The sequence below is a fragment of the Prinia subflava genome, chromosome 25 (assembly GCF_021018805.1).
Source record: "Prinia subflava isolate CZ2003 ecotype Zambia chromosome 25, Cam_Psub_1.2, whole genome shotgun sequence".
NCBI lineage: Eukaryota > Metazoa > Chordata > Aves > Passeriformes > Cisticolidae > Prinia > Prinia subflava.
In genome coordinates, this window is record NC_086271.1 from 925,360 (window position 1) to 952,558 (window position 27,199).

A 27,199-nucleotide genomic window follows, 5' to 3' on the forward strand; every position below is an offset into this window, starting at 1 on the left:
AATTACTGCTGGAAGAACAACCAAGTGAAATGAGCCATCTGTCACTTCTTAAGGAATTGTATTCTTGCACGTCTTAAGGAGTGAGGACATATTTCAGCATAATGGGCTACAGACCCATCATCATCTGCACTCCCTGCTTCTCTGTTTAATTGGGAAAAGGAAAACGATAGTAATTTTCTTTAGCAGCATCCCAAATGCCTATTTAGGAACATAAGATGGCCTTGAGAGAAAATTTTAATGTATACATACATATGTTAAAATAAAAGACCCCGAGCCACAGGTTCAGCATGTTTGGAGCCATTTTGCTGTAAGGAAGCAGATCTCAGGTCCAGTGAACCCAGGAATTCGGTCTTTGGCCAATGTCAGGCAGTTTCTCATGCCAGGAGAAGGATTCCTCAGGATACAGAACACAGAAAAATGGTGCAGGTCCCATGCACAGGGATGGGCTGGGCTGCCAAAGGGGCTGCTTGGGCATGCAGGGAGGGACCCCTGGGCTGGGCACTGCTCTGACTGGGGGGCTGAGAATGCAGCAAGAGAAATCTTGTGCTGCTGCAGCACTGAGCCTGCTGGCCCCAAGGCCACTCACCTCATGCAGAGCTGGGGCTCCACGCAGAGACTGGGATGGGAGAAGAGTGGCCAACACCCAGCTGCAAAGCTGCCCACCACTTCCCTCTCCCTCAAGGGCTGCCCCTGCTGACTCTGCTTTTGAAATCTTCAAGGACAGGAGCTTTAGAGTATAGGTACAAAGCTTTAGAGCTGGACACCATCTAAGTACTGCTCATTGCAGAGTATTTTAGTCCAAGGAGAGCAAACAGCGAATCGATGAGAAGCTAAAGTGTGGGGAGAGAAGGAAGCTGCTCAAGACAACATCAAAGAAGGTTCATGTGCACAGACTGCAAACAGGCTGACACCACGGTTTTGTATATCCACGCTGCAAAGAGGAGTAGAAAACTGCTCAGGAGATATCAAAGAGAGAAAGCAGAGAGTACTTTGAAATGGAAGTGAAAAAACTGGACCTAAAAAGTAACCCTGGAGAGAGCTAATTTGAAGAGAGCAGCATATCCTGGAAATGAACCAGGTCTCTTGGCATTGTCAGTCTTGTTGGGGGGCTGAAAAGAAAGACTGCCTGCACTAAGATCGGTGGGCACACACAGAGCAGGCTGTCAGGTCAAGGTCGCACTAGGTGCAAGAATGTCTTCCCACACTCTTCACCCTTGTGAAATGCATCCAAGATGCTTCATCCATTTAAAGTTCAGCTTCTCAGGTCAAGCCCCTGGGTGCATTTTCCAGGCTGGAGTCCCAAGAGAAACCTTGAGCATAACTGACTCCAACCAGCTCAACACACCTGGCTCTTACAGAAGGCTCTCACAGGCAAACCTGTAGAGGAGCCAAGCAGAACTGCTCCCAGAAGGAAATCCAAATGCAGGGAGAGGTGAATCACAGCTCTGACCCCACAAGGCTAGTGGGGTCATCATCCCAAATACAGCATCAGGAATGCAGCAGCACATCCAGCATAAGCTCCCTCCCTTGCTGCTTACACCCAGGAGGACAGGGATTGTTTGGAGGAGGGAGTGATGGTTAAGCATGGAGAAAAAGCACCTGGGGTGCTGGCCTGGGATAAATAACTGTGCCAAGGAGGTGACAGCAAGGCTAAGGGGGGAATCTGTCCCAGAGAACCTGGCAAGTGTGGCAACAGAGCTCCCCAGGGCAAATGGGCAGGAACAGGAGACTACCTGGGGTACAAGGTAAGAGAATCAACACTACCTCTGCTACCCACAGAAGAGAAAGGGCTCCAGCTGGGTCACGAATGCAGGTCTGTGCAAGGGGACAGCTCTGGGCCATCAGACAATGAGCCCCTTCATTTTCATGTGTTCAGTGTGCTGGAAGGAAGGAGAAGCAGCTCTGAGGAAGAAGAGCAGCTCTTGCCCCACTGGTAGTGAAGGGAAAGGAGCAAGTCCCCGAGCACACGAAGAAGAGGAGACTGCTCTGTGCCACAGCCGCTGCTGCTGAGGAACAGGCTCCTCTCCTCTGAACTCCTCTCAGATTCCTCCATCACTCAAGCAGGAGTACAACCATTTGCCAGATGGAGCAGGCAGCTGTAAAGCAGGGAAGCAGTGCTGTTCTGCAGAGCAAAACCACTCTGGGATCAAGCAAGCAGCAAACTTCAGTTTCCAGACTTCACTTCTGTAAGGAAGTTTCCAGCTCATTAACTTTCCTTGCTTAACTTTATAGCTAGATGCTGCCAGAAGCAAGGAGTGTCTGGTTAAAGCAGGGACTTAGTGGCCCTTGAAAACACTTGTTTGAGCCTCCAGTCAAGAGTCTGGTGAGTATCCTACTGGCCACCTGTAGTAGAAAAGGCATCTTTCACATCCATCCATGAGAGGATTCCTTAAACACTGAAATTACTAAGAATTTCTAAGATGAGATGGAATAAAGACATTAACAGTAATATCTGAGTTAAGGAAAGCTTCTCACTATACTCCACAAATGTCTTGGTAATTAATTATTTGAGAATCAGTCCTCCTCTCCCAACATTAAGTGTGCTATATATAAAGCAGCCTCCTTTTCCAGTTTTCCTCTGCCTCATGCCCTCCTCATCTTCCCAGCATCCTCAGTCTGCACAGTCACAACAATCCACTGCTTGGCTGCTCAGCGAGCCTTCAGAGAGGAGGAGCATGAGGCTGAACAGTTTCTCTGTGGCTGCCAGGGGTGGGCTTGGACAAAGAGGCAAGAGTCCTTCATTCTCCACTCATTAGGTTTCTCTGGCCATAGCTAGCACAGCCACTCTCTGGTTTCCTGGGGAGAGCAGAAAAGTAGCAGAGGGCTCTGCATCCACCTGAATGCAGGGCTTCAGGGAGAGCACACCTCTGGCACCTCCAGCTCCTCCTCCAAGGCCAGCTTGATGAGCCTCCACCCTCCCCCTCTATGATGGTTTCACTTGACAGTCCTAATAAACCAAACTTTAAGAAGCAGCCCCTGGAGAGTCTCTGGAAGATAATTAATGCTCTAATGAAGAGCACGACTGCCTTGTTTGCTCGATGGCTCCCAGGTCAATCCATCTGTAGGCTGGCTTGCAAGAAAGCAGCGAGGAGCCCAGCACCCCTGGCGTCTGCTCAGTTATCATCCCCTGCCATCCCTCCTCCCATGTTCATTACTGTCAAAAACCCAGCAGCAAGAGGACAGATTTATAGAGGCGATTGCAGCTTCTCCCTGAGCGCCCAATCCAGAATTAGTCACGAAGGAACAGGACTGGGGACAGCACAAGGATGGAGGGGTGGGGAGCTGCATGGGGAGGTGTATGCATATGAAAGAGGGGAGAAGCTGCTCTGAGGGTGGGGGTGCTATGTGAAAGCCCTGCTTTCTTATTCTGCTGTTGCCAGATACACTCTCAGCACTCAGACCCCGGGACTTTGCCGAATTGCCCTCTCATCTGTGCTGCAGGGGAATGATAAGGGCAGCAACACCACAATGACAGTGGCAATTTAATACACCAGCACAAATCTGCTCCAAGCCTCCTTGCCAAAAGAGAGAGCACTCTGCAGACACCCAAGCCTGCCCAGATTGCAGCACAGCCCCCATGGTGCACTGTCTGCTGCCCTTGTCTGAGTCCTGCAGACCACATGGACATGCACTGCTCCCAGACAGCACCTGCTGTCTCTGCACTGCATCCCTGGACACCTGGCAGGGAGAAGCAGGATCCAAAGAGGAGATGGGAACAGAGCCTGCCTGACAGCCTTGGGTTTTCCCCTTGACCTGTCTGAGCCTATCCACCACCTTCCTCACTCAGGCAGGACTCAGAGCCCAAGTGCTGTTTCCCCTCTATGCTGTGTGACGGAGGGAGCAGGGAACAGTGAGATCAGCTGGCATCTCAGTGTGAGCCCTGAGAGCTCAGCCTGAATCCAAACGCTTCCAGGGTCACCTGGATTCAAAAGGAACCATCTGCTTCCCCTGAAAGGTACCTCTGCTTCCCCTAAAACCCAGGAGAACTCTAAGTGCCAGGGAGTCACCACACATGTCCTCTCCAAGGACAGGACACAGCTAATCCTGATGGATCTCTCGCACAGCAGCCCACAAAGCCTTGAATGCTGGATGCTCTTCTCCATCTGGAAAGGGGCAAGACAAAGGGCAAAGCAATGTCTCCAGATGAAAAAACAGTGGGGAAACCTCAGAGGGAAGGGATGATGGCCTTAGGGATGAAAGGCCCAGGCTTTCAGAGGCAGGCTAGATACTGCAGTGGAAGGGGAGCTCCAAACACAAAAGAAATCTCCATTCCTGCACTTGGGGCTCACTTCTAGTTCAGGCTGCACTACTGTGCATGGTCTCCTGCCAGCTTTGGTTTCAGTGAAGCAGCTGGTGTGAACTGAGATGTACTTTCATTATTCTTCCCCTTCTGCTGCAACATGAGCTCAGCAAGAAACAAACAACAGGCATCTTGAGAGATGGAAGTAAAAAGGAGAGCACTGCATTGTAGGGAAATGAAATAGCCACAGGCTATCTAGCCAGTCTGGTCTCCAGTCATGTCTATCAGCCCCCCACACCAGCCTGGATTTCTGCCCCAGCCTACAGAAGTTAAAACTCAGCAGTGCAGGTGTCTGTCCCTGCTAAACACACGTGAGCTTTCAACCCAAGGTGTGCAGGCTTGCATGACCCCAAGGAGCAGGCCAGGAAAGGGAGCCTCGGATCCCAGTGCTCCTGCTGGTGAACTTACACAATACCTGAATTCTCTGTAACCTCCCACACACACAGACAACACCCTTCATAGGGAATTTCCTCACACTGCCAGTCTTTAGAACAGCTTCATGCCCAAGGGATCAAGAGCATCACTCACAAAGGCCAAATCTGGCTCAGATGGCACACAGGAGACTTGTGCCATCCTGCCTGCAGACCTTGTACTCAGAGCTGGGTTAATGCTGCCACTGCCAGCCTTGCTTGCTCCCTCCTTCAGACCCTACACGTTTCATTTCTCAAAATACTGCTCATTTCCTCTTGGAGTAGGAAAGGACTGGATGTTTCAAACCGCAGGCATTCCCTCAACATCACCTGTTTGCCACAAGATAGCCACACGTGAAATGACTTTGTAGCCACATTACCACATGCAATTCAAAACCAGCACTGCCACCTCTGCAACTACCACTCAGCACAGGTGACATCTAGAAACACCACCCACTGCAAGAGTGCCAAGGAGAGGCTGCCTGAGCCCTGACATGGCAAACCAACACACCAGGCGAAGCAGCCTACTCCTTAGGCATGTGGGATTTCACAAAGCAAGGAGGCCGCCACTAATTTACCTTTCTCTCCTCAACACACTTCAAAGGCTGACGTATACTGATTTCCATGTCTGCACCTGGAACCTGTCAAATAAAAAGGTCACTCAAACAGGGAGCAGGGGTTTGAGAGGGAACTAGAATCCCCATGTTCACTTACAGTCTAGAAACACACGCTGGCTCCATTTGCCAAAAGACCTCCAGGACAAGTTTGCTTTATGGTGTCCCTTAGTGGACTGGCAGTGGAGAAAGGTCACCCCAAGCATATGGGCCAAGGCAGACAACCACAGCTAGTGGCAGAGGGAAAGCTAGGACTGAAACACCAAAGAGCAACCTGAAGTTAGCTCAGATTAAGGTGACTGTAGTGGAACAGAAGTAAACAAACAGTGCTCGCAGCTGTTTAATCATTCGGGGGTCCTGAATGACCCTTTTTGGGGATGCCTTGGATATTTATCTGAAAACTGGCACCCACTCCATCGGCACAAGTTTGACTGGGAGGGCTCTAGGATATTCATTCAGAAGTGTCTGGGGAAGGTGTTTCTTATATCATCCTGGATCCTCTCTGTAGATCATCCAGCCAAAGACCCAGGAATGACACAACACAACCCTCTGCCACCTGCACAGCCAGAGAGAACCAGAGCAGTCCCTGGTCTGACTGCCAACATTTCATTCACGGAGAACATCAACCACCCTGGAGGCTGCCAGGGACACGGCAAAAAAACACAGAGAGCGTGGAGCCATGGTGCTGGGAGAGCTCTGAGGAGTCCCTCTTCTCTTCCATCCCTGCCTGTGAGCCATAAAGCCTCAAACATTATGCAGGGCTCATTGAACTGACAGCTAAGATTTATTTTGCAGTCGTTTGCTGAGCAGCTGGGAGACAGGGAGAGGTAAAAAACCATGGAGACCTGGACAACTTGTTCTGTTAAGGCATCACTTGAGGGTTACTGCTCCACTAAAGAACAAGAGGCTGCCAGAGCATGGTTTAACTGAGCTGCCTGCCACCCCGAGCTGTGACACACAGGCTCTCTTCTGGAAGCTGTTATCAAGGATTTCTCTTTCTCCCTCTGTCTCACACACAGATATGCATACACAGGGCTGTGAAGATGCATGTTACCCCAGGGACCACATCCATTCAACACTGTTTCATAGGGAAGTAAGCTAAAATGATGAACATCACCAACTCGAATTTGCAAGCAGTAAAACATGTATTACAAGGCAGCGTAATCAAGATAAATGGAGAAGATTAACCTGGAGATGAGGGCAAGGGAGAGAGAGGGAAGAAAAATGATGGAGAGCTCATGAGGTGGCTGGAGCTCACACCATCCCCTGAGTTGTCTGAAGACAGGGTTGGGGAAGGTGGAGGGAGCATGAAGAGGGATACTGACAGGAAAAACGCAAAGCCCAACCAGGAGAGACCCCAGGAAGGAGTTCTTCTGCACAGGAACACAAGAGGAGGACTACCATGCAGCAAGGACCTGAGCCAATAGTCTTCAAGGTGTTAAAAGCCCACTCCAAACACCAAGGACCAGACAGCAATACACCATTCAGTTCAGCAACAGCCCACAGCCACCGTGGCCACATCTCTTTGCACTTTTCATGCACAATAGTGACACTCACAAATTATCAGTGACAAGGACTAGAAGGCCCCTCACTCTCTCCAGTGTCTGTAGAGGGACAGCACCCTGTAGGTTTTCTGACTGCCCCTGCCACGCCAGGTGTCTGTTGCTTATCTGTTGCACGCTCTGTGTGGGCACCCGTGGCCACGGAGACTTTCAGCCACAAGGGCTCAATTTCTGGTGAGGATGAAAATCAGGCTATTTGATCACCATCTGTTTCTGAAGGTGCATCCAGCAGAATGAGAGATGCACCCAGTTATCAGACCAGAGCTGCAGCACCCCTCGTATGGTGCACATGCAGCTTTGGTGGGAACACATTTCTCCCTTTGATTCTGTTCACCCCATTCTTTTCCTCTCTGTTCAGAGTCTGCCCTGATAAAAGGAGGTGGCAACCTGAAAACCACCTCGGTCTCACAGGAACACTCCAGAGACAGGACTGAGCTCAGCCACCTCACTTCTCAGAAAAAAAGCCCAGGAACAGCATACAAGAGGCAAGGAGAGGACCCACCTCCCCAGAGGTGGACACAGGAGCTCCAACATAATCACAGTCAAAGAGCTGAGCCAGCTACGAGTGAGAAACACCAATCCCTTCCAGAAGAGCAGTCGTAACTCAGGGGAGATATGTGTGTATCAGCACACACCCCATGCCCCTGGCATGCCCCTCAACCCCCTCCACACACCCCTGGCACTCACCTGGCCGCAGGACCCTGATTTCCAGCAGGTTGGAGGTCCTGTCCGCCAGCCTGGTCCAGCTGCTGTTGTAGTTCTTCCTCCAGAGCTCGGCCACGCACTGGTACTTGCCGGCCTCGGTGTCGCTGGCCCTGCTGATGCTGAGGCGCACGTTGTTGCTGGACTCGGCCTTCTCGATGGCGGTGCGCGTGCGGAACGCCGCGGCCCTGTCGCCCCACTGCACGCCGCCGTCGCGCGTGAAGGTGACCAGGTCGTGGAACTCGGTGCTGCCCGCCGGCTGGAAGCGCCACGTCACTGACACCGGCACCCACGACGGGTAGTGCGGCTTGATGATGCACTGGAGGTCGAAGGACTCGTTGTAGGTCACCCCCGGGGTGCGGGAGATGGCGGTGACAGCGAATCCGGCCTCTGTGGGAAGAGAGGAGAGGAGAGGCCTTGAGGCACCTGCCTGAGGACGCCCTGCTGCCAGCATGCAAAAGCCAGAGCACAGTCATCCAGTGGAGCCATCAGCCACTCGAGCTGTGCCAGCTTCTCGTTTGCTGTGGCCGAGTGAGGTGAAAAGCAGAGGCAAAAACACAGCCTGAGCAGCAGTGGCGTGAGTGAGCACGGGCTGCAGCCATAGCAGCATTGCCCCTGATTTCTGCCCGGAGGAGTGAGGTCCCCTGGGACACACAGAGGGCGGGCAGCCGGCCCCTGCAGGCTCCCAAAACTCTGTGTGGAAATGGAGCAGCACAATGGCAAGGGGGCAGCGCCTGGCAGAGCAGCCACTCAGCACCAGCCCCCCGTGATTCACATCCACCTCTTGGGCAGGGGTCCCACCCTGTGCCCCAACCCTGGTTGCTGCAGCTGGAGGAAGAATGAGGAAAGCAAGAATCAGCAGCCTCCAAAACATGCACAGGAGAGGTGGCAATGGTTACAAAACCCCAGGATGGAGGCAAACTGAAAGAGAAGCTGGTTGCTCCTGTTCTTCACACAGCACAGAAAAGGTTTGTTCTCTTCCAGATCACAACTCCAGGACAGCTTTATGCAGTTATTCTCACATGTCTGCCACTCTGCAAGCGGGTCCATACACTTTGACTTGTCTACCCCCAGCACTCTGTTTGTTTAGAGGAGTTGAAATCAGCAGTCTGTTAGTAATTAAAAGGTAACATATTCCAGTTAGTCAACTGTAAGCCAGTCAGGCTTACATATTCAGTCAGAGAATTATCATTGTTCACTTGCTCCAAGCTGCAGAGAGAAACATTTTCTTCTCTTCCAATCACTTGAGTGTGGCCAGCAGACTTAGCAGGGATGTTGTTTTCTTCTGCCAATGGCCCCAAGAAGCACTCTCCTCCTCAGAGGCTCCATGGGGTGTCCCACATGGACTGACAGTTCTCCCTCTTCCTGCAGTGCTGAATACCCCAGCTCTCAGCCGAGCTGCCACTGCTTTGAGGAGACCTCAGACAGTGCCCAGTCAAAAAAGGAACATCTTCTGGATCAGCATGGAGCTTCAGCCTGCCACTGGCTCGAAAAGATGAGCCAGGAGCTCCCTGCTGCTGCAGGCAGACCGGGCCCAGCATGGAGCCCACCAAATCTGCACACTTCCAGCAAGTGCAACCCCACGGCGGCATCACCGTGCCAGAGCTCCGGGACGTGTAATTACTGAGAAAACAGGTCAATCTTCGGGATTAAAGCCTCTCACAGCATGTGCAGTGATTACCCAGGAGGGCAGTGTCAGACCCAGGCTGCCTCCCCTGCAGAGCTGTTGCATCTCAGCCCCACATAAGCCCTCACCTTCAGACCCTGCAGAGGCCCTCCTGCCCCAGTGAGTGTGTCACCAGGCCCAGCTCAGAGAAGGCCCTAGAAAGCCAGCTTAATTTCACCAAGAGCAGCTGACTTCATCAAGTTTACTCTGCATTTGTCCTGGGCAAGGAAGCTTCATGAAGTCATGCAGAAGCCAGGTGTATTTCTCAGGTCTCCATCAACATGGCCATGGCACTTAGGTTAACAAACAAAAGCCCTACTTCTTTTGGGACTTGGTACAAAAAGCATAAAAGTGGACTGATTTTCTGTAAAATCTCCCTACAAAAATATAGCACTCCCTCACTTCCCTCCTTCCCTGGCCAGACAGGGACTTAAATCCATGCCATGCAATCAAGAGCCTCAGAAGTTCAGGAACATCTGGTCTCTTCTGGCAGCACATCTCTCTCTTCTGGCTGTTGCTTCTGAACCACCCCATGGTTAGATTTATGGGTTTGAACATCATCAGCTAAAGAGTTTCTTACTCAAGCAGGCTGGCAAATGATGAGACCTTAACTTGAAATGCAAGTGCCACTAAATTTACTGCATTTTTTTGAAAACAGCAGTTTCTGAAGCCATAAACATCTCTTGCTTTTCCTTAGCATCCTGAATTTGAGCTTCTCCGGACATTTCAAAAAACATTAAGCTGAACAAAAAAATACCAGATTCAGCAGCAAAACAATACTCAATAGTTTCTCTACTCCATTTTTATGAGGTACTTCAGCTTTGCTAGTTAGAGACCTAGGAATTTCCTAGGACTAGAGAGAACATGCTCAACAGCTGGTGATTGAGGAGCAGAGGAGGTGGGACAATCCTTCCATCATATCTTCTGGAACTGCTGTGCACTTCTGAGTATCTTAAATTCTAACAAGAGTAGAAGTGACACATTTTAAAATCTCAGTGCCTAATCTCAAGACTTTTACAAGTGGCAGAGTAAAGGCAAGGGCTGATACTTGGGACTTGTGGCAGGCCAAATGCTGCAGACCTCATGAGGAAGACACCATTGAAACTAGATGAGAATATTCCTTTAGTTCTTTACGAAAGAACATCCCTACCTGCTTTTGAAAGCTATACAGAAAAGATTTCTAACTCCAGACAAAACAGCCTCTGAAAGGAGGTCAAAAGTAAAGGAGAGGAAAGGAGGAAAAAAGCAGGATTTTCATCAGAATACAATACAACTTTTAAGTCTGGTCTCACACACATTTTGTCAAAGCTTAATACTTCAGAGTACCAATAAAAGCCACACAATCCTCACTCTCCTCCTAAAATTCCTATCTTAACCTTTCAATAGAGCTCCCTGATTGTCTTAGCCTTGGCATTCTGAAAATCAGTGGCCTCACAGAAGGAGGCACCAGTCTCCTGCAGATCACTTTTGGAACCAGCCCAAGAGGACTGAAGACACTCACAATCCATGCAAAATGTCGAACTCCCTACCTGCGCTCTCCTAAACTGATGTGGTTTCACTGTGTTTGATGAGAGGAGCCCCTTGGCAGAGCAGAGTACCAGCTGCAATGATCCCAGGCACTGGTTTAGTTCAGTCATGGACAACATTGTGGTTCTGGGCCAGCAGCTCAGTGCCTCCCTGCAGAGGCAGCGAGAACCACTCCTAACTCCTGCTTTCTGTCAGATGCCCACCATTTCTACTTTTTGGGCCAACAGATGCCCAGCATTTTGCACTCCTGATGTGGTGAGGGCAGAGGTAAGGTTTACCCAGGGCAGGCAAGGAAGCTTTGATGTCCACTGGCTGCCAATATTGCACTGCACTGACCAAAACCCAGCTCCAGTACTGGCAGGGCACATCATGGGACTGGCAGCCTCTCTCCTCTGAAGGACACTGGGAGCCCTATCCCTCTCCTCAGCCATTCCCTGCTTTGCTCCTGCCACAGCCACCCCTCAGACCTTGCCCCCACACACAACGGCGCATGCAGGCGTTTTGATCACCACGTACAACCTACGAGGAGCCGTGGGCAGGCTGCTGGGTGCCTCCATCCCGCTGCCAAACCAAGGCAGGAGCGCTGGGAACAGCCTCGGTGATTTGCAGGCGACCTTCTGGGGGACGGCCAGGCACATGGGGGACCGTGGCCCAGGGCCCCCCACGCCTCGAGTACTCACCCAGAGCAGTGATGGACACCGGGGTGCTCGCGTGCCGCTCCCCAACCATCTGCCACTCCCCATCCAGAGTCCGTGTCCACTCGGCCACCCGGCACTCATAGTGGCCCTCGTCGGCCTTGACGCTGTTGAAGATCTCCAGGGTGAAGGAGCCGGGCCGCACCTGCTCCACCTGGATGCCCCCGTAGCCGCTGCGCTCCGCGTAGGCGGGCCCGGGGTGCAGGGTGCCCTCGCGGTCCAGACGCACGATTTCGCTGCGCCGGTTCAGCTTGTCCAGCAGCTGCCAGGTGACCGAGAGACGGCTCTGGGGCCCCAGGCCCGAGCGCACGGTGCAGCCAAAGCGCAGGCTCTCTCCCTCCAAGACAGTGCTGGCGTTGTTGATTATCTCCAAGGAGATGCTGGTCTCTAAGGAGAGAAACGCATACACACGGGAGATGATACACACTCGCCACTGCTCGGGCTGCAAGAAGGACGCTGCTGGCCAGAGACGTTTTCCACCAGGTGCAGGAAACTGCCCACTCATTTGGGTCCAGGCACGTCTTAACCTCATGCGTGACCACATCCAAAAACAGCTGGGTGGGCAGCGAGCTGCTCCTGGTGACTTGCACACTCAAGGCAGGTGTAGGCCAAAGCTGGGAGAAATCTCTGCCTACAGCTCAGGAGACATTGCCGTGTCTTCTGGTCGCAGGTCCGGGGTGGGATCTCAGCAAAACTTGAGGGAATTTCTGTTGCTACAATATGCACTGTGTGCAACTGGCTCTGCCAAAAAAAAGCTTCCAGCGCCCTGTGGCTTTTTCAATTCACGTCATCCTGATCACCATCTTGCCACATCCATTCCTACCAACACCTTTTGGGAGAAGCTCTCCCAAACTCCCACTGCTAGTGACACCAGAGGTAGCTATCACTGTTTGGTAACATTCAAAAAAAATCTGGTATCTTGAGCTTCCCAGAGGTGTAAGGCTTTGTGGTTGGCTTTTCAGAGATACTGAGTGCTGGTTACTCCTGCTGCCTTCCATCAGAGTTATGGACACTTAGCACCCTTAAAAAAATCATCATGTTTGTTCCTACACCTGGTGATTTATCAAAGGCAAGAATCCTATCTGTCTGAAAGGTGGCTGGGTCTAGAAACAACACATTTTAGACATTTGTCCAATGCAAGATTTCTAGCTAGAGACACTTTCAAATCAAACAAAAGAGACCAGATATCAGTAGGAGAAAAAAGAAATAGAATTTCTTTTGGAGAAATGAGGAGGAAAAAAAAGCTAGAGGAAAGGGCTGCAGTTCCCTACAAATCTAGGAGATCTCTCTAGGAGACAGGAGGCCAATATAGCACAAAATCCTCTTGCAGCTACCCTCTGCTTGGTGCAAGCCCACTGCCATGGTAGCCTGCGCAACCCTTGCATGGTTTCCCATGCCACGGCTACCAGAGTTTCAAAGAGCAAAACGAGGAATGAGTCAGCAGAATCTCTCCTCTCAACCTGTTACTTCTGTATTTACCATGTTTATCTGACAAATATAAAATACACTCAAGGCAAACCTCTGGTTGTTTTCACCAGAGCTGGCTGACACACAGTGACCAGGATGGCGCTCCATGCTGAAGAGCACTGGGGCTCAAGGAGCACACCTGGTTTCTTCCACAACAGCTGTCTTGCAAGACAGCTGAATCACCATCCCATAACAGCCTGCAGGAACCTGGCAGCTCCTAGGATAAACCAGGGCCAAGCTGGTCTCCCCATTATGCCTGCTGGGTACCTCACAGAGAACCCAGCTCCCTGCAGAGCAAGGCCAGGAGAGAGACGTGAGGAGCAAGTCAGAGACTGTCACACGTACCTTCAGCTCAAGAATGGAATTGCCAGCTCGGTGTCATTACCAAGGTGGGGGCATGGCTCCCCACCTATGAGCCTGACACACATACTTCCTTTTCATCACCTTCCCAACAACAAAAATACATCTTGCCAGCTGGGATTCCAAGCCCCAACAGCACGTGAACTCTTATCCTCCCTCTCCTGTACCGCTGTGCTCGGGGCACATCGCATCCTTCCCAGCTGCCTGCCCAGCACAGCAGTGCCCCCGGGAGGGGACGGGCACGCCCGTACTTACTGAGTGGCATGACAGTGATGGGGATGTTCTTTGGCCGCTTGCTCTCCTTGTCGATGAAGTCCCCGGTCACGGTTTTCTCCCGCTCGGTCACGCGGCAGTTGTACTTGCCGCTGTCCTCGAGGCGCAGGCGGTAGATCTTCAGCACGAAAACGTTGTCGCTTTCCTTGGCCACCTTCAGCTGGCCCAGGGCCTCGCGCTGGGCAAACTCGTTGTTGAGCACGGGCACGGCGTTGGGTCCCAGGCTGGCGATGAGGGAGCTGTTGAAGGCCCAGGAGATGGAGAAGTAGCGGTCGGGGACGTTCTGCGCCTCCAGGATGCACCGGAACTCCACCGGCTCGCCCACGATGTACATCCGCTTCTCTGTCTCCAGCCGGACACTGAACTCCTTGTCTGGGGAGAGATTGACTTGTGTCAGGATGGCAAAGCCCACCAGGAGAGCCAGCACACCTCATGTGAGGTGCTCACACCTTGCTACTCCCTGCATAGCCAATGTCTCTCAGACAAGCACATCCAGACCTAAAAGGGTTAGGAACTTGCTTTTGCTGTGGGAGACCAGATGGGCTGTGCTGCCAGAGAAGCACCTTCCTGCCCATCAAGCAAAGGTTTCCTCAGTCACATCCCTTTCCTGCAGGCAGCAGCTCTGGTGTTGACACCAGCATCCAGTACCACTGCAGAATATGACCTGGAGCCTCGTCCTACTCACACCCTGCTCAGCCTGAGTCAAGAGGCAGAACCTTTGGGGATATCAGATAGGAACAAAGAGCTCAGCAGGGTCTTTAGATCCTTACCAGGAACCTATGCTGGGGGCTAGGAGAATAGTTTTGACTTGTAAATGGACCCTGTGCAATACAAAAGCACTTGCTGAAATTTTTAGTTTTAGTCCCTGCTGTATCGCTCTTACCTCCTAACTTACCACAGTCCTCACTGTCTGTGCTAGCACCAAGTGCTTAAGATGCCTGTTTTAGCTTCTGTGACAGCCCCAGATCCCTGACCACATCAGGAGACAGGGCCTGCCACCCAAGCCCCCTTGCTGCCCTTTGTGACACTTCCTGCCGCTGCAGGCAGTGCCTGGGCCCTCCTTTGCCCTGTTTCACCCTGCCAGCAGCCCCCAAGTGGGGCACGTGGCAAAGCAGGGAGCCAAACCCCAGCCACCTAACAAGGCACAGCCCCATTTTCCATCTCCCCCCACTGCCCAGCCAAGGGAGAAAAGGCAGAGGAGACACTGACCAGTGGCTTGCACGTTGACGATGGCGCCCTGGGAGCGCTTGCGGGTCATGGCATACCAAGAGTCGTCCGGGTCCTGGATCCACTCCGCTGCCTCGCAGTAGAACTCGCCCTGGTCCGACGGGTGGAGGTTGTAGATGGTGAGCTTGGAGGTGGTCTCCCCGACTTTGTCCAAGCGCACGTCGCCCGTGGCCTGTCGCTGGGCGTAGGCGCTGCCGGCCCGCAGCACGAAGTCGCGGCTGAGGGAGATGACCTCGACGGGCGCCTCGCTGCCCCGCTGCCGGTACCAGGCGATGGAGACGTGGCTGTGCTGGGCCGTGCTCTTGGACACCTCGCACTTCAGCTCCAGGGAGTCGTGCTCCACCTTGTTCAGTGTCTGCGGGACCGCCGTCACCCGCAGCGAGTCGGGGATCACTGAGGGACAGGAACAGAGTTAGCAACGCCAAAACTGAGCGTAAAGGCCAAACACTTTAAAAGAGAGCTGGGGGAGAAGTTCCTTTTTACAGTCACAATTAAAGTATTAATTATATTAGCGAGGCCGTGTTAACTCACATTTAGCACTTAAGAATGAGAGAATTGTCCCCAAAGCCTTTGGCTGGGAAAGACCATGACCTGCAGCAAAAACTCCAAGTGCTTAAACTCCTGCTCAGTGGGCCCCAGCAGCTGAACAAGGTTTTCTGTCACACTGCAGAGCAGCACAGTTTAATGCATCCACTTCCCATCAAGGCATTTTGTCACGAGGAGCCTCTCCTCCATCATGTGCCCCCCAAATGTTCTCTGACCCCCCTCTCTTGCCCACATCCTTCAGCCACTCCTTAACCCTGGCATGGTCTTCACCCCTCTTCAGTCACTGGTGGGGCCAAGCCAAACATATTCAGTTCCTTTAATCTTCCCTCATAAAAAAGTCAGGAGATCCAATTCCCTTCTCCTTTGTTTGTATCGTTTCATCTTTTAATGACCCCCTCAGGCCAAAGGAAGGGGTTTCTGCATTCAGAGGGAACTGGCTCCTCTAAGGGCAGCAATACAATTGCATCCTGACCAGTGCTCATTCCCAGGACACAGCCACGTCAAGGCACTTGGTAGTAAAACTGCTGGCTACTTTTCCAGCTGATTAACCAGAGGAAAGGAAGTATAGCTGCTAAAATCAGGATAAAACCAAAAAACTGCAGCCCCCCAACCTTGCTTGGATTTAGCAAGAGGTTCTACTACCAGAAGGTAAGACTTTTTAATAAAGAAGCCTTTCTAGGCTTTGCTGTCTCAAGAAACATTATGTGGAAAGAAGAATGTAAACTTTCTCCCCAACTCTGCAGACAAGGCAGTGTTAGTGAGCCTGTTACTGCCCACGGTTTTGCCACATACCAGTGGAATATAATTAACACATCTCAGTTTGGTTTCATTGACAGCACTGGATGGTTTGACAAAATTAGCTGAGCTGCCAGAAGCTGCATCTGTTTCATTCAGGCACTGCTACAGAGAGCAATGAGCTGCAGTGAAGACAACCACTGGGATTATTTACAGCAGAAAAGCCAAAATCAGAAGAGGGCAAAGAAAAAAAGGAACAAGTTGGGAGTAAATGAGAGGGAAATCTTCCTGCATCCAGTCCAGATGAGAGCATTGTCTTTTACCACACCTTCACCACCCAGGTTACTGCCTGACAGGAATAGTGCCTCGTAAGGCTGCTTACATTGCAGGTCTCTGTCCCTGTGACCACCACGTCTTCTACTCCCTCCCTTCCCCTCATCTCTCTCATTGGAACCCCCATCCCCTACTCGCTGGCAATATTTTCTGGCAGGATCCTTCTTGCTTCACCTCTCCCCTTATCCCTGACTCCCAAACAGTGGTGACAGCAACAACTAACCTTGCCAGTTCATGCTGCCTGCACAACAAGCTTCAAACTTCCCATTTCAAACCTACAGAGTAATTTTCACAGATGCACAGCTCCTTTCTCTTTGCCCTCCAGCCATGGGCTCTTACAACTTTTCTTGTGTTATTTAAATAAATTAAGCCTCATCATCATCTTGCTGGAGTGAGTTTCCCTCAGAGATGCTTTGAATTGCAGAGCCTCTGTGGAGCAGCTTATGGGGTGAAAGCAGGTACCTGTGAAGGAAATGTGCCCAATCCTCTCTCCCCTGATCCGAGAGCCCTGCGTACCCCACCAGTTCCCTGTGTGCCCCCAGCCCTGCTCAGCAGCACAGCTGCTCTCTGCGTGAGCACAGGGAGCTGCTGACCCCAGGAGCCTGTCTGGCTTTGCAGGACAAGCCAGGTCATGCTCCAAGAGGGGACAGGCACTTGGCTTGCCAGACGTGGAGCTTCCCACTTCCTGGGAGTAAGGCTGGGTCTCAGGCAAGCACTTACCACACCATTCCCTGAGTAGGCTGGAGGCTAGCACAGACATCATTTTGCCATCTGGAACCATGACTTTGTATTTCCAGGTCATACCCTGGCTGGAAGGTTGGCATCCTTTATCCCACATAAGCAAGCTTTTGCAAAGTGCACTCCTGGAGAAGAATCAGGAGGTGTCAGCGTGAGGTTAACGCTGTAATTTAACTGTGGTAACACCTGACACACTGTGCTGCAGTCCTCCTGCTACTTTACTTAAAAAAGCCAACCAAGATCCAGCTGGTTAGAGGAACTGTAAGACCTTTTGGGCTGCATGCAGCCTTCAGGCTGTTGTCATACATCAGCATGGCAGGGACATATATTCAGTCAGTGCCACCTCCCTAACCAGGAGGACTTGAGACCTGTTTGATAAATGAAAGCCCAGTTTTTCAAGGATCAGATGATCAGGGAGGAACACGCCAGAGCCCTGAGGTGGCTGGGACAGCGGAGAGGTTCTGTGCTTCACACCATCGCTCTCATACTTAGTCAGCAATGCACAAACAGCTGTTCTGTTTACACTGCAAGATGTGCCTCGGGTCCTGTGTTCAGGGAGGGGGGAAGTTGGTAGGAGAAGAGAAAATGTTATTCCCAAGGCATGCACAGACCCCACTGGCCTGCACCAACAAGGCGTGACTGAGGGGGAACCTCATCAATGTATGCAAGGGTCTGAAGGGCAGGCATCAAGAGGGTGCAGCCAGGTGGTGCTGAGCAGTAGGAGGAGAGAAAGATGAGGAAAAAACTTCTTTTCTGTGAGGATGACAAGAGCATTGAAACAGGCTGCCCAGAGAGGCTGTGGAAGCTCCTTCTCTGCAGATACTCAAAAGCCTTCCCGACACAATCCTGAGTAAGGTGCTTTGTGGGACCCTGCTCAAGCAGGGAGAGTGGACTAGATAACCTTCAGTGGCCCCTTCCAAACTCCCATTCTGTGACTCTGTGTAACAAAGAACTACAGGCATGGTTTAGCCCATCAGGCTGGGGCAGACTGGGGCTGGGAAGTCACAGAGAAAAAAGGAATCAGGGAACACCGCCAAAGTGCTCACCAGGGCAGGACAGAGCATGCAGGATGTGCATTCTCAGAAGAGAAGCTCCTCCCAAGCCAGTCACCCTGCTCAGGCTTCACAGACAGCAGTTTGCATACCAGGACATGAGTGAGTCTTTGCACAGTGCCCACCTGGGAGCCCTGGCTTTGCTGCCAGCCGCCCACGCTCATCCTGCAGCCACCTGCTGCAGGAAGCACCAGGACTTCTGGGGACACTCTGCAAGCTGAGCTTCACTTGAAAGCAAGGACAAGCTTAGAGGAGAGCCACCTCCCTGTAAGAAAGGGAGCAGAGCCACATCTGAATCAGAGCCATGTGGGATGCTGCAGGACACATCCTTTTGCTCCTTCTTTCTCATCCAGCTCCTGCCTGTTCCTTCTCTTGTCTATTCTCTTCTCAATGTGCCATCCAGACAGCCTTCTCTGCACTTCCCCCAGCAACCAGCCTTGCTTCCTCCTTGCCCCCAAAAACAAGCCCATCCCTGCAAGAGTGACCCTCTGCAAGTGTCAGTAGAACTCCCTTCTCTTCAGCATCAAGGTTATGTGTGGCAGCAAGCAGCTGGACAAGGAAAGGAGAGACTGAAAAGCAGCTCCTGGGAGCAAATCTACTGTCCTGTCATCCCTGAGCCAGTCACAAGCTAACAGCTCTGAGCTTGCACTTACAACACTTAAGAGCAAGGAATACAGCATTTCCTATGAGTCCCCATGCCACAGGTCACTGCACAGGGCACAGGGTGCTCGCAACCACCACCAGGTTTTGAATGCTCCTGAAATATTCAATATAAATATTTCCACTAGAGGGTGTCAGGGACCCAGCCAGGGAGAGTCCCAGGGCCCAGCTGCCAGGACCAGGAGGAGGGGCTCAGAGCTGCTCCCCACTGCCCAGGGCAGCCCTCCTCAGGAAGCCTGCATACCCAGCTCCAGTCAAACCCACCTCAAATGCACACACCTCAGTAACACACAATCAGCGAGAACTCAGTGAGCTAATTACAGCTAATTTCAGGACAACGAGCTGGCTAACAGTCTCCTGGAAAACAGGTAGGGAGCAGAGACTGGGGTTTTCTCCACTCTCACACACTTTTCTCCAAGCCCCAGGACAGGCTCCAGGCTTCCAGCAGCTCCCAGTGCCATGCTGAACTCTGCCCACACTCACAAGGATGATGCAGGTGTCTCATTTTCCCCCAGGCTGGCTCTGGTTCATCCTTGGGTCTCCAAAACCCCAAACACCTCCAAGGGGTAGGCTATGAAAGCTTTTATGAGCCAACACAAAGCAGAGATCTACCAACATCGTCTCTGTTCCCAGGCAAGGCAGCAAACCTGCCTGAGACTCCCTTTCCTTGCTAAGCAATGCAGGAGGAGCATCAGGCTGGGAGCCAGAGGCTCTCCAGCTCAAACTGGTGAAACAATGCTGTGAAAATCACTTAGCACCACAGGAGCCTTACACTGCAGGCTCTTCGGGAGTACAACAACTTAGACAGGCTACCCAAAACAGCTGGACCATCTCAGGGCCACTGCAGAACAAGCAAAACCCAGCAATCTGTTCGTCCTTTGGATTTCCTTACAGCTTTTACCCACTGATACACTTTAGAGACACTTCATGGTGCTCCCCTGTGTCCCAGCTGCCTGCTTCCTGCCACCTGGACAGAGCTAAGCTTACCAGGTATCAGGTGTGAACTATTTAGGAAGAACAAACACATGTATTCCCTACGCCTAAGAAGCTGTTTCTGGCTAAGACATACGCCCTGGATTTTGCAGGGAATTAGTACAAAAGTTATGTTTCCATCTGCCCCACAACATCTTGTTGTCCCACAAGGATCACAGCTCAGCACCAACAAACCTTCCAAAGCCCTCCAGCTGTGCACGCAAGATAGAAACAAGATGCTCAAGGGGAACAGCAATGCCAGAGCTACCCTGGTGAACCCAGAGGTGAGCACCTGGAGGCAGCTGAATGGCAATGAAGGTGGGAATAGGAGCAACAGGAACACAGCACTTTGCTATCAGACTCTGCAAAATCTGCTGACCCTTCTGTGGCCACCCGTGCCATGCCAGGGAAGGAGGGAGGGTCTGCCACCAGAGACATCCTGTTGCTACTGGAGCAGCTGGAAAGGGACCTGTTGTCTCCCAGTCCTGGAAGCTCTCAGGGATGCAGGTTCCTCTACATCCCTTGCCCACAGCACTATCGATTCCTGCTCCGTGCAGGATCCGAGTACGTGTGCAGGCGCGCGGCGGGAGCGAGGGGGTGCTGATAAGGCAGGAGCAGTACCTAGATTAGCAGTGTAATCCTCTGGAGCCCTCGTGCCTGGCAATTAGCTGCACATGCTGATCCATACCTGCTGCAGCACACCAGGCACTCCTCCTCGTCAGTCACAAGCATGGGCGGCGCCTTCAGCGGGGAGGAAACGCACACTGTGTGATGATGTGAGGCTGATGAAGACCCTCAATGTCACCTCTGCAAGTGGCAAAAAATCTGAGCTGGTCACGCCACTGGTAGCACCTCTTCAGCTTGTCTCATTTTTAAGTACCAGCTAGAAACTCTCAGGTGGCTGCAGGCAGAGGAAAGCTTTGTTTCTATTGCTGCTGCTTATAAGCTCCCTCCATCGCCCAAGGACCAGAATTTGAGAAGTCTATCTGAGGACCAGAATTTGAGAAGGAAAACCTACCACCCCCACAAGAGGTATTTTGGCTGTGACTGAGGATGCAGGGTCTCTGTGCAGAACTTTCCCTCTTCTCTACCTTGCCTACCAACATAGAGCCAACAGGCTCTGGCTACCAGGGGAAAAAACAAATACTAATAGACTTGTTGTTTGGGGATTACTTTCCTTCAGCAAAGCCCCATCTGCACTGAAAAGTAAGGACAGTTGCAGGCAGATAAAATAGTAGAAATTGTTTAACTAAACTAAAAAAGAAGTCATACACTTCTCTGAAATAGTGATTTTCCTTTGAGGTCCTGTAAGGTTCTTTAGGCCACACTGCTGCTGTGGCCTGAAGAAAAGCAGTCAAAACATACTTTTCATCTTCATGGAAATACTTAAATCTTATTTTCAATGAGAAGTTGAACAACAAAGTCACTTTCAGCTCCAACACAATCCAGAAATGTATAGTGAAGCACTGAACTCACTCTCACTCATATCACTGCAGCATCCTATGGTAAGGGTTGGAAAAAAAACTGAATAAAATAAGACATCTCCAGGTTGCATGCTTGCAGCTTTTTTAGAAGGGCAGTTTGCTACTGATTGAGCTGCTGGCAGAAGACAGGAGGAGAGCTGAAGAGTTAAGTGAGACAGCATGGCAGTTTCACAGCAGTAGTAATAAATCCTCCGATTACAAAGGTATCCTTGTTGGTACATTAACGACTGCCTGGAATGATTATGCCAATAGAAATGCATCTCCCAACGCAACTGGGTGAGTTCAAGCAGTGAGAAAGGGCACAGGAAAAAAACAAAACAAAACAGAAGTAACTAACGTACGAGAAAGGAGAGAAGAGAATCCAAGAGAAGATACAAAAAGTAGAAATTAGGTCAGCTTTCTGACTCAGGGCCTGAACTTCTCTGTGCTTGTCGTGGGCTCTGCTAGTCACACATCCAGCCTACCTGTCTGAAGCTGTGGCCGTGCTCCCTCCCAGGCAGTGGCAGAGGATCCCACTGCAGAACCTGCTCCACATCTCCACGATGCCCCTTGCAGGAGGTGCTTCCCAGACAAAGCCGCACCTCTGAGCTGTGTTAGACCCCTCAGACGTCATGGACAGAAGCAGCCCCACCCCAGGCACAGGGGACAGCAATGCTCTCCTGCAGCTTCCCAAGCCCCACACAAACCCACAGGGGTTGGCAGCAGGTACCTCAGGACCCTATCAGAAACCCCCTCCCTGTGCACCCAGGGCACGTCTGCAAGGGGAGCAGATGTGCTCAGCCCCAGTTCTGGCTTGTCTTTGATGGACCTGGGAGAATTGAAGCTTTCTGAACTTCTCACAAGTGCTTCAGCTCCAGGAAAAAGGACACCTGCCCACTCCTTTTCCCTTGGGCTTTGCTCCAGGGCTCCAGCCCTACCAGCACAGCGCTGTTCAGATCATTTCTTTGAGTGGATGCTCCTCCAAAAATGCTAGCCCCCTTCCTCTGACTGCTCTGGGTGCAGTGTGGCAGGTGCTGGGAGCACACTCACAGCCCCTGCCCTCAACTAAAGCTGCTTTTGGGAACAGCAGAAGCCAGGCTCCTGCTAACAGGCTCCTTCTCCTCTACCCACCCATGTCCCAAAGCATCCCAAGGAGCATCTGGTTATTAGGACAGCTAATTTAGGTGGAAAAGTTCAAGTGACCTCATTAAAATTTAAAAAAAAAGGAAAAGAGGAGAAACCAGAGAGGGGTGGTAAAAGGACAAGGCGGCACCCAGCAGTGAGAGTCATCATTTGTTCATTAAGCAAAAATTATCTGGAGCGTCAGCAGAGCGAACCCTGACGACAGCAGCCCAAAGGGCAGAGAGGCTGGGGACAGAGAGGCAGCCAAGAAGTGCCATGAGCTGGGTGTGTGGCAGACAGCACAGGATTCATCCCTGCCTCCATCTCCCAGCCAGCTCAGGCAGGAAAACCTTTATTCTCTCACACATGCACACTTTTGTTTGCAGTCCTGCTCTGAGAGGTAGATGTGCTCTGCAGGGACTGTGCAAATCAGTCTGCAAGTAAAAAATAGGCTTGAGGAGGTGGCAGAGATGACATCCAGAAGGACATGGATGTTTGCTTCTCTGCAACAAGGAAACTTGTGCGTGGTAAAAGGCTGGATGTCCCTTCTCCACTACCCAGCACTTGACAGGAGGTGGTTCCTGGACAGGCTCTGCGGCCACAGAACACCCAGACATGATCCAGGCACGCTGTGGCACTGCCCTGCTCTCACAGCTCTCCCAAAGGTAATGTTCACAGCCTGGCACTGCTCTGGGTGAGGTGCTGGCCCTGGGACTTGTCCCTGCCCCAGCTGCTGTGCTCAGTGACACCTGGCCAGGCTGCCAGCCCAGCCCAGCCCCACCGAGCACACCACAGACCCCTCCAAAACAGAGCCGGGGGAAGCACCCAGGGAGGGCAGCAGTGGGCTGCAGACCACCCTGCGCCTCTCACCTGTGGAGGCAATAACCTCCAGAAGCAACGCAAGGTGAGACAGACCACAAATCCCTCCTCTGCCTCCCTCCCTCCTCCACAATCTCACCTCTGTGAGGGTTTAGCTCTCCCGCTGATCCCGAGCACCCGCAGCCACCACAGCTTAAGGCAAGCCTAAGCCCCTGCAAACACCAGGGCAGGGCGCAGCAGCACACCACCGCTCCACCGAGAGTTAAGCTGATGTGTTTTACTTAACAGCACTTGTGAGCTAAGAGCAGGGATGTGGGAATTTGCTGTGGCTTAAACCAGCACAGGGCAACCTGCTAAACCACGGCCTCCTGGAGCCCGCAGGACAGGCAGGGAGAGCAGAAAAGGAGCAAACACAGAGCTGACACAGCCCAGGCTCCTCTGAAGCTCTGCAGGCAAGAGGGTCTTAATGTTTTACACCTCTGAAGCTGAAGTTAAGAAATGACAGAAATAGGAAGCTTAGAAAATCCTCTTTTCTCCAATTTTTTGAAAAGCCTGATTTCACTCCACCTAGTGCACTTGGGCAGGCAGGCAATATGAACAGCTGAACAGGGAGAGTCGTGTAGTATCATTTCAAAACACATCCCAGGCCACATTCCCCCCGGACTATAATAATGTTTGTGGTGCTTTATAGTCAGGTAAGCCACCCTTCTCAAAAATCAATTTTCAAGGAGGATTCATTCTCCTTTACCTCAGCTATACAAGCAACAGCAGGAGATAAGAGTGCAAGAGCTGCTTTCAGAGATTAGTGCCCCTGCTTCAAGAGCTCGGCAGAGATCACACAGGAGGTCAAGGTGTGCACGTGAGAGCTGTTTTTCTTCACTTATTCAATAATGAAAAGGTTTTGAGACCTGCAAGCACCTTTCTCCCATCTGCCTTTGGGCACCTAACCTGTCCCTAGAGGTGCAAAGCCCACAATCACAACTTCCAAAATATCCCCTTCTGTCCTACGCCTTAGGCTCAGCAGTGATTTATTTCTGCCTCCAGGGCAAGGCAACACAGACCAAGGCACACTTAGGAGATGGTTTTTACAAGCAGAACCTGAGTCTATCCCCTCCAAAACCCCCTTTTCTGCTGAACACACCAGAACGGAGCATTTCAACCCTCACAAGCGAAGTACCAAAGAGAGCACAGAACTCAGTGTGGCTCTCTGTTATTATAGCTGAAATTCCTGTTCAGCCCAGGCTGGGTCTTAAGTTCCCATGGAAGACAAGAGAGAACACTGGCACCCTGATGCACAGACAGGGAAGGAGAGAATCACATCCTTCACACACAGATTACTGAGAGACATAGGATAGTTAATAGGTAGATGAGAAGTTTTGAAATCTAAGGCAAAAACCCAAAGCCATATAAACTAAGACAGTGGAAATCTTTTCTTCATCTATCAGGTCTGTTTAAAGCATGGAAATCATTTTTAAGATACTATACAAACATACATCTTCACCAGACAATAACCATCTAACGAGCCACAAAGTCAGCGTGAGCTGGAGGGATTTCTGGAAGCTGGAAGGAAGGATAGTGGCTCTTTTGCATATTTCCAAGCTACTTTCTTCCAACAAGGTTTTGGCAGGTCAGAACTGTTACTCTGAAGCTGGCACTCTCATGATGAATGAAAGGCACAGTCTGGCTCTTGCAGGATGGAGTCCAAGTTGCCAGCCACAAGGACCACCTGCTCTTCTCCTTTACTAGAAACTTAAGGAAAGCAGAATTAAGATGAATAAAGCAAATTGAGCTGACAGTCTTCTGCCATCTGGTCAAGGCAGCATAGATGAAACAAGGTAACATCTACTTCTGCAAATCTGTTTTCTTGAGGAGTTTATTTTCTACTGTACTTCTGCAGTTTGGCCTCATACTCACATGGCTTTGGTCATCTCTCCTCTACAAGCTTTGTCTAGTTCTGATGGTGGTAATTTGAGAGACAGAGGATAAGTAAAAGGGAGGTGAAATGGCTCTGCTTGAAACTTTTGGGCTTTCCAGACTGCAAAAGGTGCAACTCTGTAGCAATGTGATAGTTAGGAAAAGCTAAGGTAGCATGTACAAGGGGTTGACTTTCTGCATGAGAATGTCTGGCACATCTGTATTAGCATATTTTAATAAATGACTTTATTTTTATATACACTGATCTCAGCAGCACAGACAAGCCACTGATGGTCACAGTCAGAAGGGAAAGCTCAGTCTTCCAAAATACAGGTAGATGTCCTAGGGCACAGTGCTCCAAGTTTTCCAGGACACCCCAAATCTTTTGCAGGAGACTGTGGGCATTTAAAAATAACTGTTCAGGAAATAAATGGCTCATTAAAATAAGGAGAAGATGCTTTTGGCGCACCTATCATTAACCCAAAGGCACACAGTGCATCAAAGCAGTGCATTAAGAAACCCACTCAAACAGTAAAGAAAATAAGTCACAAAATAAACTAGTAAATAGGAAGTGTCCATGATGTCTCCAGTGCAGGATCAATAGCACCGACTCCAGCTGAATTCAGCATTTTATTTATAGGGCCTCCAGCACTTCCACTGGTGAAGCCTCTGAATAAGAGCCAAGCACAGTTGACACACTCCTGTCCCCAGATCCACAGACAGCTCCAGTTTTCCCACCCTGTGCTTGTTCCACCATTGCATCCAAGTGCAAAAGGCTCTGTGAGCTGCCAGCTGCTGCTTCCCATCCTGCAGACAAATGGCAAAATGACCAGCATGAAGCCTTCCCCTTAGGCTGCTCCCCAGGAATGCCCTGGGTAGAGGCAGGCTCTGGAGTTTAACTGGCTGAGACACCCAGAGAGAAACGCCTGGGAACTGCAGCAGACTGGCTGCTGTCAGCTCAGCAGATGGAGGAAAGCACATCAGAATGGAAACACCACCAACTCACATCAGCCTGAAATGACTCTGGGGCAGAAGGAGGGCGAGGGGAGTTCTACAGAGTTACAGAAAGAGGGATCTCTAAATGTTCTGGGCTGCTATGAAAGAAAAATGAGGGAGCAAGACAGTAGGTAATCCTTTTAAGACTGCTGAAAGAGTCTTCAGGAAGGGCTTCTCAGCACTGCAAGATTCTTGGACAGTATCTTTTTCCATTTTCACCTTTTGTACCAGCCTCTGGCTGGTCAATGTTCTCAGGCTGACCTCTTCCTACAGATATCTAGGCTTCCAGAGGAGACAGCACCACCTGACAGTGCAGAGTGTGCACCTGTCTCCCACCTAACTTCAGCAAGTGGCCACTACTCTGACAATGGCAGAAGTTCTCAAAGTGAGAGGGAAGACAGCAGTTCATGAATAAATTTTGCGGATTTCATTATACAGCTGGAGAAGCAGAAGAGATACCCAGCACATACTAATATTTCTCTGTGGAAAACAATGAAATGTTTGGTCAAGCCTCAGACACCAAAAAGTCACCTGGGGGTATGGCAATCAGGGAAAAGCAGTGATTGCACTTTTTTAGATACTTAGCAATTCAACCATGAAGCAAGACCCACAGAAAACCAAACTTCAGTAGTTCTTCTGCCCACATTTATTCTTTTTTCTTTGATAAAAATCTCCATCAAAGTTAGCACTGGTATCAGCATTCTATCCTAAAACAAGGGACCCTGTCAAATGAAAAAACCCACTGGAGGTAGACTCAAGAGCCTTGTTTTGTGCCATAGCTAGGACACGTCCTCCCTTCTTGCTTATCACTGTTTTGTTCCCTGTAACAAAGCAGGACAGTTTTAAAGGCTATTGTATTTCAGATCACAGCTAAATTCCTATAAACACAGCCTTCAAAAAAGGAAGAAAAGAGGTTTAGACTATTCCTTTTCTTCTATTACATTAAAATGGTATGAAGGTTTTTTTTCTTTTTCCACGTAATTATTCTGGTGGGGTTTTTTTGTGTTCGAAAACCCTTGCTTGAGCACATTAAGTATTCAAGTCTA

The 27,199-nt window shown here is 50.8% G+C and overlaps 1 protein-coding gene across 2 annotated transcripts in view; it reads right to left on the bottom strand.

Moving 5' to 3' along the window:
* IGSF3 (immunoglobulin superfamily member 3) overlaps nt 1-27,199 on the bottom strand; it is a 93,706-nt gene that overhangs the window by 17,560 nt on the left and 48,947 nt on the right. Inside the window, exons 3-6 of one of the 2 annotated variants that reach the window (XM_063419404.1) lie at nt 14,786-15,196; nt 13,559-13,948; nt 11,462-11,863; nt 7,574-7,978 (exon numbers count right to left, since the gene is read on the bottom strand). In XM_063419404.1, coding sequence (XP_063275474.1) covers nt 7,574-7,978; nt 11,462-11,863; nt 13,559-13,948; nt 14,786-15,196 — 1,608 coding nt within the window. The remainder of the gene's footprint in view (nt 1-7,573; nt 7,979-11,461; nt 11,864-13,558; nt 13,949-14,785; nt 15,197-27,199) is intronic. The other variant, XM_063419405.1, reaches the window with a different exon arrangement.